The sequence below is a fragment of the Panthera leo genome, chromosome B1 (assembly GCF_018350215.1).
Source record: "Panthera leo isolate Ple1 chromosome B1, P.leo_Ple1_pat1.1, whole genome shotgun sequence".
NCBI classification, from domain to species: Eukaryota; Metazoa; Chordata; class Mammalia; order Carnivora; family Felidae; genus Panthera; species Panthera leo.
The window spans coordinates 123,638,202-123,651,615 of record NC_056682.1 but is presented as its reverse complement, the minus strand read 5'-3'; the positions used below and the strand labels follow the sequence as shown (position 1 = coordinate 123,651,615).

General features: G+C 34.7%; 1 protein-coding gene across 4 annotated transcripts in view; it reads right to left on the bottom strand.

The window, feature by feature from the left end:
- The window catches only part of STPG2 (sperm tail PG-rich repeat containing 2), a 618,205-nt gene that overhangs the window by 62,635 nt on the left and 542,156 nt on the right, over nucleotides 1-13,414 (bottom strand). The window contains exon 16 of one of the 4 annotated variants that reach the window (XM_042935853.1): nucleotides 12,770-13,172. The exons of the other annotated variants lie outside the window; for them this stretch is intronic. Within the exon in view, the coding sequence (XP_042791787.1) occupies nucleotide 13,172 (1 nt within the window). The 3' untranslated portion in view covers nucleotides 12,770-13,171. Of the gene's footprint in view, nucleotides 1-12,769; nucleotides 13,173-13,414 lie in introns of those variants that run through there. 4 annotated transcript variants of the gene reach the window in all.

Below are 13,414 nucleotides of genomic sequence, written 5' to 3'. Positions count from 1 at the left end.
TCCCACAATGAGGCAGAAGAGTTAAGAATCAGTGTGATGACCTATTTATATTGATGTCACTCAGGTCCAGGGCTCTTCTGGCACAGAGACTTACAGATGGGAATTACAATCTGGGGGATGACAAGTGTGGAAACAGCCGTCACAAATCTATGACAGAGCACGTCAAAGCTTTTCTAGTGATTTCACAATTTAGTAAAATGGACACATAATTAGACTTAATTGTAGGATACAAATCACACTCTTTAATACAGTTATAGAATTTCTTGTTTGGTGGCAAGACTATAGTATCTACTAAGCTAAATACCTTTCTTAACACACCAAGCAAATTTATTATTATTATTATATGCTATCACATGTAATAATGGGAAGTGTCTTCAGATATCCTTCACTTGGACTTTAAGATAAAATTCTACCCATTACAAATATTTGGAAAGAAGTTTCTACTTTAGTGAGAACCTAAACTTCAAAAGAATGTACATTTAGTGGGGGCATCTTTTTTTTTTCACAAATCATTTTTTTGTTGTGGTGGTGGTAAAAATCACATAACATAAAGTTCACCATTTTAACTATTTTTTTTAAATTTTTATTTAAGTTATTTTTTATTTTTTTTAATTAATTTTTTTAAATGTTTTAATTTATTTTTGAGAAGAGAGAGACAGAGCATGAACAGGGGAGGGGAGAGAGAAAGAGGGAGACACAGAATCCGAAGCAGGCTCCAGGCTCTGAGCTGTCGGCACAGAACCTGATGCGGGGCTTGAACTCACAAGCTGTGAGATCATGACCTGAGCTGAAGATGGACGCTTAACCAACTAAGCCACCCAGGTGCCCCGATTTAAGTTATTTTTAAATTTACATCCAAGTTAGCATATAGTGCAACAATGATTTCAGGAGTAGATTCCTTAACGCCCCTTAACCATTTAGCCCACCCACCGCCACAACCCCTTTAGTAACCCTCTGTTTGTTCTCCATATTTAAGAGTCTCTTATGTTTTGTACCTGTCCCTGTTTTTATATTATTTTTGCTTCCCTTCCCTTATGTTCATCTGTTTTGTACCTTAATGTCCTCATATGAGTGAAGTCAAATGATATTTGTCTTTCTCTGAATAATTTTGCTTAGCATACTACCCTTCAGTTCCATCCATGTAGTTGCAAATGGCAAGATTTCATTCTTTTTGATGGCTGAGTAATACTCCATTGTATACCATATATATACCACATCTTCTTTATCCATTCATCCATTGATGGACATTTGGGGTCTTTCCATTCTTTGGCTATTGTCGACAGTGCTGCTATAAACATTGGGGTGCATGTGCCCCGTTGAAACAGCACACCTGTATCCCTTGGATAAATACCTATTAGTACAATTGCTGGGCCATAGGGTAGTTCTATTTTTAATTTTTTTAGGAACCTCCAGACTGTTTTCCAGAGTGGCTGCACCAGTTTGTATTCCCACCAGCAGTGCAAAAGAGATCCTCTTTCTCCGCATCCTCGCCAACATCTGTTAATGCCTGAGTTGTTAATGTTAGCCATTCTGCAGGTGTGAGGTGGTATCTCATTGTGGTTTTGATTTGTATTTCCCTGATGATAAGTGATGTTGAGCATTTTTTCATGTGTCGGTTGGCCATCTGGATATCTTCTTTGGAGAAATGTCTATTCATGTCTTTTGCCCATTTCTTCACTGGCTTATTTGGTTTTTGGGTGTTGACTTTGATAAGTTCTTTATAGATTTTGGATATTAACTCTGTATCTGATATGTCATTTGCAAATATCTGAAGTGTGCAATTTGGTAGGATTTAATATATTCACAATGTTGTGCAACCATCACCTCTACCTAACGTCAGAATACTTTCATCAGTCCAAAAGGAACCTCCATCTCATTAAAAAGTCACTACCCATTTCTCCTTACCCACAAACTCTGGCAACCACTCATCCATTTCCTAACTCTACAAATTTGCCTGCTCTGGGTATTTTATATAAACAGAATCATACAATATATGTTCTTTGTGTCTGACTTAAACTTTTACGAAGCATAATGTTTTCAAAGTTATCCATGCTATAGCATGTATCAGTGCTTCATTACTCTTCATGGCTGGATAATATTCTATTGTACAGATAAACCACATTTTGTTTATCCACTCAACAGTTTATCAATATCTGTGTTGTTTCCATCTTTTGACTACTCTAGTGCTGTTATGAACATCCAACTGTAAGATTTAGCTTGAATATCAATTTTAAAATCTTTGGAGTATACACCTAGGAATGGAATAACTGGATCACATGGTGATTGTATGTTTAATTGACTGAAAAACTGACAAACTGTTTTTCATAGTAACTGTACTACTTAACATAGCAGCAATATATGGGTGTTCCAATTTCTCCATATCTTTGAAATATTTGTCATTTATTATTATTATTATTATTATTATTATTATTTTCATCTTACTGGGTGTTAATTGGTATCTCATTGTGTTTTGATTCACATTGATCAAATGATAAATTATGGGCAACTTTTCATGTGCTTATTGATCATTAGTATATCTTCTGTGGAGAGATTTCCTTTTTTCAAATTTTTTTCTTTTTCTTTTCCTTTGGAGAAATTTCTATTCAAGGACTTCACCCAATTTTTAATTGGACTATTTGTCTTTTTGTTCTTGGTAGTACAGATTCTTTACATATTCTGGATACTGGATTCTTTTCATATGATTTGCCAATATTTTGTCCCATTATGTGGGTTTCATTTTCACTGTCTTCATAGTGTCCTTTGATTCACAAATGTTTTTAATTTTGATGAGGTCCCATTCATCTATTTTTTCCTTTATTGCTTGTGTTTTTGGTATTCTATCTAAGAAACCATTGCCAAATCCAAGGTCATGAAGATTTACTTCTGTTTTCTTTTTTTAAATGTTAATTTATTTATTTTTGAAAGAGAGGGAGAGAGATGGTAAGCGGAGGTGGAGGGGGCAGAGAGAGAGAGAGAGACAGATATTTTGAAGCAGGCTTCCCACTGCCAGCACAGAGCCTGATGCAGGGCTTGACCTCATGAACTGTGAGATCATGTCCTGAGCTGAAATCCAGAGTCAGACACAACCAACTGAGCCACCCAGGCGCCGCACCTGTTTTCTAAGAATTGTGTACTTTTAGCTCTGACATTTAGTTATTTATTCATTTATTTAATTTTTGTATATAGTATGAGGAAAGGGTACAATTTCATTCTTTTGCATGTGGATAGCCAACTGTCCTAGCATCATTTGTTAAAGACAATATTCTTTTCCATTGAATGGTTTGGCCACCCTTGTTGAAATAAATTGATCACAAATGTATTAGTTTATTTCTAGATTCTCAATTCTATTCCATTAATCTATGTCTCTATCTTTATGTTATTACTACACTCTTTTGATCACTATAGCTTTGTAGTAAGTTTTGGTATTAAGAAATATGAGTACTCCAACCTTGTTCTTTTCCAAGATTGTTTTGGCTATTTGTGGTCCCTTGAAATTCTATATGAATTTTAGAATCAGCTCTTCCATTTCTTAAAAAAATAAATTAAAAAAAGGACATTAAGACTTTGATGGGGACTTCATTAATCAGTATGTTGCTTTAGAGAATAATTCCATTTTAACAATATTGTGTCTTCTGATCCATGAACATGAGATGTCTTTCCATCTATTTAGGTCTTCTATAATATTTTTAGCAATGTTTCATAGTTTTCAGTGTACCACACTTGTACCTCCTTGGTTAAAGGTATCCCTAAGTATTTCATTCTTTTTATGCTATTATAATGAAATTGTTCTCTTGATTTCCCTTTTGAATTTTTCTTTGCTGGTGTATAGAAATACAACATATTTTTGCATATTGCTCTTGTATCCTCCAACTTTGCTTAATTGATTTCATAAAACTGTTTTATATTATAGTAACTAGTCAAAAACAGACTAGAGAATGTCTGGATAATGGGTACAATGGGTTACCACAGAGTAACCATTATGCTTTAAAGAAATCAATAAGATGAGTTTTTAATCATGTTTCTATTTTAGTTGATATTATGGCTATTATCACATACTTATTTCATAAATTAATAGTCACTTTAAGATATACCCTTCTGGATGTGACTGAAATAATCATAGTATATACTGGCTTTCAGAATGACTTTTTAAAAAATTTTTTAATGTTTATTTTTGAGAGAGAGAGACAGAGAGACAGAGAGAGAGACAGAACAAGTGGGGGAGGGGCAGACAGAGGGGGAGACACAGAATCGGAAGCAGGCTCCAGGCTCTGAGCTGTCAGCACAGAGCCAGACACGGGGCTCGAACCCACAAACAGTGAGATCACGACCTGAGTGGAAGTCGGATGCTTAACTGACTGAGCCAGCCAGGCACCCCCAGAATGACTATTATTTATGCTTACAAAATGTTGTTTGTTTCATGGATAAATAATAAAGCTGCCTGCCCAAGACCTTTGAATCATTAGAAAAAGCAAAAAGGAACCTAGTAGCTAAGCAAAATAGAATTTTTAATAAGAAGACATGGTGAAAAGATATAAAGACCTATTTAACATTTAAGAGTTGCATATATTTTTTGTGAAAATTTGTATCTTAAATAGCACTTTGGTTCTGGTGAGGTCATCGGTCCTCTTTATCTATTGGTAGAAACTTCATAGTATTTACAGACAAAGTTTAAACCAGAGCACCAGAAAGTCTGCCACCAGAAAAAAAAAAAAAAATACAGGGCTGCCTGGGTGGTTCAGTCAGTTGAGCGCCCGACTTTGGCTCAGGTCACGATCTCACATTTCGTGGGTTCGAGCTCTACATCAGGGTCTGTGCTGTCAGCTAGGAGCCTGGAGCCTGCTTCCGATTCTGTGTCTCCCTCTCTCTCTGCCCCTCCCCTGCTCTGTCGGGCTCTGTCTCTCTCTCCAAAATAAATAAACATTAATTTTTTTTAAATATATAAAATTTATGCCATAAAATGTTGAGTAAATTTTATCAGTAAGCAGAAAGGACTTATACAAAACTAAAAAGTTTAGTGATGATAAAAGAGAAGTGACCATGGGCCAGCAGAAAGAATCTAGCTCTGAGAGAATTATATGATTAAAAAAGGTGGGAATGAAAACTTAATTTTCTAGCAATAAAGAAAAAGAGCTGAAGCAGAAATAGGTTGTCTCAGGGATGAGATTGATCACAAAGAAAATCTGAAGGAGCTGAATGGTTCATGGCCAAATACAGGGGAAGAATCAGGGGAAGGCCAACTTGGGGAAGAATCAGATTTCAAATTAAGAGCTTAATGAGCAAAGTTAGCAGTGTGCGGGGAACTTAAGCTACAGAATTGTGAAACTGTGCAATAGCTATCTGTGGTAGTGGTGGAACCTGAGCTCTCTAGGCAGAAGTATGAAGCAACTGGCTGAAAATATTTTAGGGCAAGTAAATAGGATACAGTTTATGGCATCAAGGTAATGGCATTTAGAATAATCTTGTTTTAAAGCCCTAGCTTAAATTCCCTGGAGTGATGGCAGTAAGAGGTGACCAGTGACAAATTAACAGGAGTCGCTCTTTAGTATTTGCTCTAAGTCAGCTTTGTCATGCTGACCTGATGGTGTCTGAAAGTTCAGGCCAGCATCCATCACTTAGCATTCCTAATTTTAGAGGGTGTTCACATACAGAGATAAGCCTTTCTTCCAGCAAGGTCAACATGTGAATACACTGGTTGTTTTAAAGCTAAACATCTAAGTTAGTGGGTGATTATTTCCTTCATGAAATAAATTATTCTTCATTTACAGAAGTTTTAAATATGACATCTCTGATCTCATAATCAAAATGGTTCCAATTTAAAAAGAAAAATGAATCCCTAGAGTATTAGGAGAGTATCTTTTACATTAAGGTAAGAGAGACTCATGGAAAATATTCATTCTTCCATGTAGTGGACCCTGAAATACAGTACCCAGGCTCCTTTTGGTGAAGGACTTACTGCCTCAGCTGCTGGGGAGTACTGTTGCCAGATAGCTTTGAACTGTCCACCCCTTCTAGGGATTGATTCAGCTACAGAGAGCTACCTTACACAAGGTCACACTCATTCCTGAGGCGGCCCACATCTAATGACTGATATATGCAGGAGTATAAAGGCCACCCATTTTAACACAAAGGAGCCCAACTCTGAAAGTTCCATTTTATCTGTAGAGCACCACACTGGGTTGACTAGGGCTGCTGCTGAGCTTGGATGGGGCCACTTCTCCCTCTGCTCAGTCCTGCTCCTTGCCCCCTCTTCTGTAACTGTTGATCTCAGGATCCTTAAAACCATTCTGCATCTTAAATTGCCTCCATACTGGAGACTGCTCCCAAAGGAGTCCAACTTCTAACATGATACAAAACACATCAAACATATATATATATACAAAAATGCATCCAGATTGTAAAAATGTACATATTCCAAATAAAATATGTAAAGAAAATATATCTAGATGGTTGAATCATACACATATTTTCAGAGATTATAGAGAAATGAGGGAAAATGATAAAAAATGGAACAGCTTTGATGACATGAAGTGGAGAATTAAGGTTGAAACTAACATAAATATAGTTAAAAATAGTGGTTAATAGGAATGTGTGGGCATATATTCTGAATGTTATGACATTCCATTAAAAATGTTTATTTATTTTAAGAGAGAGAGAAAGCAAGGCAGTGTATGGGCAGAGAGAGAGAGAGAGAGAGAGAGAAGCCCAAGCAGGCCCACACTCTCAGAGCAGAGCCCCTCGCGGATCTCAGAACCATGGGATCATTACCAGAGCCAAAATCAAGCGTAAGGCACTCAACAAACTAAGCCACCCAGGGCCCCTCCAGTTTTTTTTAATGACTATCACTAGAAGTTAAAAAAGGTGTTCCCCTTCTTTCTTCTTATCCATAATAAAGTATAATTTACCTACATTTTCTGTTGATGTGCAAAATAAATAAAATTAATAAAATTGAAAAAAGGCAAAAAAAAATGGAAATTGGAACAGGAAAAGAAAAAAGTCATTGATCATTTTACAGTATTCATTCATCTATTTTTTTAAATTTTATTTTCACTTCCAATATTGATCTATACACAGACTTTTTTTAAAATTTCACGAAAGTAAAATTTGATATTGCTTACAGATTTTTGTTGACTTCCCATCACAAACATTCATTATTGCCCCCCAAAGCACATTTTAACTAATAATAAAAGGGTTAAACATTAAATCTATTCTTATATTGCCTCAAAAGATACATCTAAATTTTTCACTGTTTGTGACTCATGCATATTGTGTTACTTTGTTAGGGCTGCAGGAACAAAGTACTACAAACTGGCTGGCTTAAACAATAGAATACTGACTCAGTCCTGGAGGCTTGAAGTTTGAGATAGTTTAAAGAGGTAATCTACACATGGAGTTCTCTCTGTGTGCATCCATAATGAGAGAAATTTTCTCCCTTTTACAGTTATGGAGTCATATTGGATTAGGGCACACCCAAATAATCTGTTTTAACTTGATCATCTATAGCTGTTCCATTTCCAAATAAAGTCACATTCACAGGTACTGGGAATGAGGACTTCAACATCTTTTTGAAGAACATAATTCAACCATACACATATGGAAGATTCTTTTTATCTGTACAAGTTACAACAAGTCCTAGTAAAATATGAACAATGAAGGTGACCTAATATTTTTGACAACATTGCCAGTAATATGTAGCCTAAACAAAAGGAGAAGAAAAAACACCTTACTTTGTTTCGCTGCATCTTTTATTTTATTGCCAATCTGGGATAGGCAGAATTAACATGTACTCACTATTTGACTATTACATGCAAAATATTTTGCTACGGGGGTGCCTAGGTGGCTCAACGGTTCAGTGTCTAACTCTTGATTTCAGCTCAGGTCTTGATCTCACAGCCCTGAGATTGAGCTTTGAGCCCAGGCTCTAGACTGCATGTGGAGTCTGCTTAAGATTCTCTCTCTCTCCCTCTCATTCTGACCCTACCTCTTCTTCTCTCTCTCTTTCTCTAAAGAAAAAAAAAAGTATTTTCCTATGCATTTTGGATGATATGAAGATATATACGTTGAAGACTTTGAACAGTCTCTATCATATTTATAAGAAGATCAAAACATTAAGAATACAAAGACATTTAAGTCTACTTTCTGCAATTTAAGGAAAATGTTATACTAGTGTTCTTCCATTTTATACACATTTCTTCATTGCAGAATTGGGTTTGTACTCTGTGAGCTGGAAGTTATGAAAAGTCCTTGAATCTTGTAATTATATGAATTTATACCACTAACTGCATTGAGAATGTAATAGAATAGGACTTATCAATTGTTAAAGAAAGTGTAAAGCATTTTTATTGCTGAATAAAACAATGATGTATTACACAAAATTTTCAAATGGTAGCTAACTTCCTTTCTAGGATCAGCAGTTTACATTTATTTGACATACATGGAAAGTTATCCTTAGGAATTAATTTCATAACTTTAATTGGGGATGAAGAGCTTTATACACAGGATTTGGGAAAGTACCGTTTCCTTTCCTAAAAATTTGTTCTGTGACCCCCTTAGCAAACAGCCTGCAATACATTATCATTTTTACATAAGAACCAGAGTGATTAATGCTGTATTCAAATTGCTTGTCTCACTTTTTTTTTATTTTTTAAACATTTTGTTTTTAATTAATCTCTACACCCAACGTGGGGCCTGAACTCACAACCGTGAGATCAAGAGTTGCACACTCCACAGAATAAGCCAGCCACGTGCCCTGCTTGTCTCACTATTGTTTAAGAAAAGAATAAGAATTAACATAAGTAAGAAACACTCTCTAAGAAGGTGGGTTTAAGTGTAATGTTCCACGTAATCCTACAGATTACATAGATCCCTATTCACTTTTGAAGCAATTTACAAGATGAAGTTCAAAATGAGGCAATTTGTATTTTTAGAGCAGTGTCTTTCTTTTTATAGATCATTTTGCAACAAGATTTAAGACATATTTAGCCATGGGAAGAGAAGATAAGCTTTAGTAATGAATTTATGCCTCCCCTATGATGTTATCTACTAAGAATAGTTTTAAATCCCACTTCAGATCTTTTATTATTTGACTGTAGAGAAAATTATATGTAGAGGCACTAAGGCAAACTGAAGGCAGTTCATCAACAAAATCTACATCATGTGAAGATAAAATCATAATCCTCAGTATATATCATTCTGGATATCTGAATTATCCATACAGCTGAGCTAGAAGTAACCCTTTAAATACTATCAATGAAAAATTTTAATTATTTTTTAAAATGTTTATTTATTTATTTTGAGAGAGAGAGACAGAGACAGAGAGAGAAGGAGAGAGAGAAAATCTCAAGCAAGCTCCACATTGTCAGTGCAGAGCCCAATGCAGGGCTCAATCCGACAAACCGTGAGATCATGACCTGAGCAGAAAGCAGGAGTCGGACACTCAACTAACTGAGTCACCCAGGTGCCCCCAAATTTAATTATTTTTAATGGACACATTTCTTAAATTGGCCATGTGCTTCACTGTCATGTTAAGTAGAAGTTTAATGAAACTTTCTTGAGACCTTAGTCATCATTATATAATATTTCTTACTTAATGTGGCAAAATATGATTTTAGACGTAGATGTATAATGAGAAGACTTATAGTCCTGAAATGGCCCTGACCAAGACAAGGGTTCTGAATTTTCTTTTCTGATGTCAGTTTGTTTTTTTAATTATCCGTTGCCTCATATAGAAGCTGCCTTGTGAAATATTAAATGGTATCTCATGGATTGATGTCATCTTGTTCTATGTGCTATCTTACTGTTCAGAAAATTGTAATCCTTATTGTGTTAGTTAATATCACTCAAAGTTTTGTCTTTGAATGAACATCACAGGCTCAAAACCATTTCCAAAAATTTTATATCCTTTCTTCTATGTTAAGTACCTTACTTTCAAAAAAGCATAGAGAAAACACTCCACATCTTTTCAAGAATTAATTAAAAATTTTTGGATAAGTAGCTTACTGCAAGTTTTACACACACACACACACACACACACACACACACACATGAGATAATTCTGCAGATGAGACTCCAAGATTTTCTTAGTGCTTGACATTTATTAGAATTCTAGGTATAAGTAATATTAGGAATCCTACATAAACAAATTTATGTTCAGTAGTTATGAGTGCGAGATTACAAATAAAAGCTTTGCTATCTTGAGTTTTATAGGTAAGACTCAGCTTTTAAAGTATATATATATATATATATATATATATATATATATTTACTATAAAAGTAAATTATAGTTTTAAAATTTGTAGTTTAGAGTATATATAGTTTAAATAGTATATATATACATGTATATATATATATATATATAATTTCTAAATAGTCTCTGTTAAATATAATGTATAATTTATCTGTATAGATAAAATTTTAATTTATAAGTGTTCAGTATTAAATCTCATGAAAAATGTTTCATCCATTTCCTCCAAATTTAGGGATAACCATGGTAAGGCCTGATTTAAAATAATGAAAAATAGGGCACGTAAAATACATTTCCAGCAACCTTGGAGATAAAGAGGTAGATAATAATTTTGCAGAGCTGTTAAAAATGAGGTACAGTGCTAGTTTTTAAATAGCTGCTGATTGGAAGAAATATACTATATAGTATTAATTAATATACCAGAAAGCAAGAGAACAAATAATAACTTTAAAATCAGATATACAATTAGAAGTCACAAGGGAAGATCATTCAAATCATAGATCCTGTTTGCCATGTAGATACTCCTCACATGGAGAACTGTAGGCAGCACGCCCTAGTGTGAGTTAGAGCAGGGATTCATCCATGTTACCATGGTTAATGAAAAGCCTAGGCAACATTGGGAAGAACTGACAGTGTAACAGTAACAGCATACATCTTGAGAGTGTGCACATGATGGGTTGTCCTGCTCATGAAATCTCTTTTGTAATAACATTTACTATCCTGAACATTAACACATGAAGCAAAGGTTAAATTGGATACTAACATTAAGAACAAAAGACGATTTAAAAATACGTCTAAACAAAAAATTGCAACCTCAAAATGAGCTCTATAATTATCAAATAAGAGACAGTTACCTCAAGGAAAACTAATATTAAGTGATAGTGATGGTTCATGTGAAAGAGATGAAAACTAACTAACTAAAGCAAATAAGAGAGTTATTGGATAAAATTACTAGAAACGATCAGTTGGTGGTAGGGGAAGTTTTTTCTAACTAGTTCCATTCTTCCAAATAGTTGTGGTCTAGAAAGTTTTTAAACAATTTTAGGATTATGGACATAAGACTTGTTCTACTGAATAATTAATGCATTATCTTAAGAGTAGTGATTGGTGAACTCTGCTGCATTCTAAATACTCATCTTTGTATTTTTCTTTCATGAACAGATTTTCATATTATGTAATATATTCCAGAGGAATAATAATTAAGAGGAAGACAATAAAAATAATTCCATGAAGTATTATCTGAAAATAATACAAGTGAGGTTATTGCAAAATATGTAATATATACTCCAAATGCTCTTGGTTATCTGAATCAATAAGATCTACTGTGACCAGAACTATAGTTTCCATGGTTCGCACGACATATGAAAAGGCACTGGTGAGGGGCGCCTGGGTGGCGCAGTCGGTTAAGCGTCCGACTTCAGCCAGGTCACGATCTCGCGGTCCGTGAGTTCGAGCCCCGCGTCAGGCTCTGGGCTGATGGCTCGGAGCCTGGAGCCTGTTTCCGATTCTGTGTCTCCCTCTCTCTCTGCCCCTCCCCCGTTCATGCTCTGTCTCTCTCTGTCCCAAAAATAAATAAAAAAACGTTGAAAAAAAAAAATTAAAAAAAAAAAAAAAAAAGAAAAGGTACTGGTGAAAAAAATACTATAGAGATGACAAAGACTTTGGGAATTATGTAGCTAGGGTTTAATTTCACCACATAAACACCTAGAGGGAAACACAGGTTGGAGGGCTTCATCCCAGAGTACAGACTATAGTAGCTGGGGAGTTGTTAGATACTGGGAAGTTGTGGTATTTTACCAACTCATTTGGCAATTGTGAAGCAGTGGCTATGTTTGAAAACTACTGACCCAACACACCGACTGCTTTTACAGCCATAGAACAAAGATTACGTACTTTAGTTAGGGTTACATAGCTAGGACATGAGCTCAGAGTTTCCATCCACCATCATTTCTGTGCTCTTTTCTCAATTCAATTAATCCAGTCCAATGGGAGAGCAAGTATTCATTGATCTTTGTTTTTCTGTTTTATCGTTCTAATCTTGAAAGATTGATCTTAAGTACATTAATTAAAAGAGACATTTTAGATGAAGTTTTCTTAAACCAGAATGCGTTGAAGAGTCCAAGCGTGCTTGAATCCTTTGAAATTATGCTAAATTTAGGTTATTTTTATCAAAGATGTTTCCATAGCTTTTATCAAAATTCCAAAGGAGCTTATGCTACCCTCCCTCCCAAATTAAAAATCATTGATCCAATTCTTATCTCTGACTTGTTTTTTGAGGCCATGTTAGAAGCAGACCATTAACCCCCAAATCTTGGGACTAATATTCAAGGTTACCATCTTCCCCAAATATGTAGGCTATTAAAGAGAAGTAAATGTATCACCACAATTTAATCAATTTTTCTTGATCTCCTATCTGTACATGAAATTCACACCAACTAAAGCATACACAAAGCAAGTCATTTTTTTGTGATTTTTATTCTCCACTTTTATAATTTCAGAGAACTGACGAGTAAGAAAATAAGTCAAGTGGATAACACACACATAATAACATCATGTACTTATTTTCAGCACACCTAGTATCTGGAAAATAATTGCATTCTCCGGTTAGAGAATGAGATTCTAAAGTTAAAAAGAAAGGGTTTTCAGATGTCTTTATAATATACAGCATTGTATTTTATACGGAAGCACTAGTAATATATATTGAGAAAGAATGCAGTGAATATATATACCACTATTGTAATATGAAAATTTTGAGAAAAAAAATAGAGAATTAAATGTCTTGCAAGAACAGATTTTTCTATCTCTTGAGGTTAGAAGAGCAATTATATTCCTTTGAGTAGCTGATGGAGGGCATCATCAAAATGGAATTACTTCTTTGTGAGAGAACTGTCAGCTTACCTTTATATTAATAGATAATACCTTTAGAATATATCTGTGGGGAAAGAAAAGCTGTTTCAGTAAGTGGTGTCTCTATTGTACTTCTCAACTGAAGCCAAAATATTCTTTCAGATTGCTCCTCTAGTTCATTACCTCAAATAAAAATGATAAAAAAATTCACAAAATACTTTTTTTTATAACCAGATTGACTAAGTATCATTTATATCAAGTAGTTCATATTATGTGATAGTCCTAGCTTTTAGATTGTCCTAATGACTCTGCAGGAGAGTTAAAGTA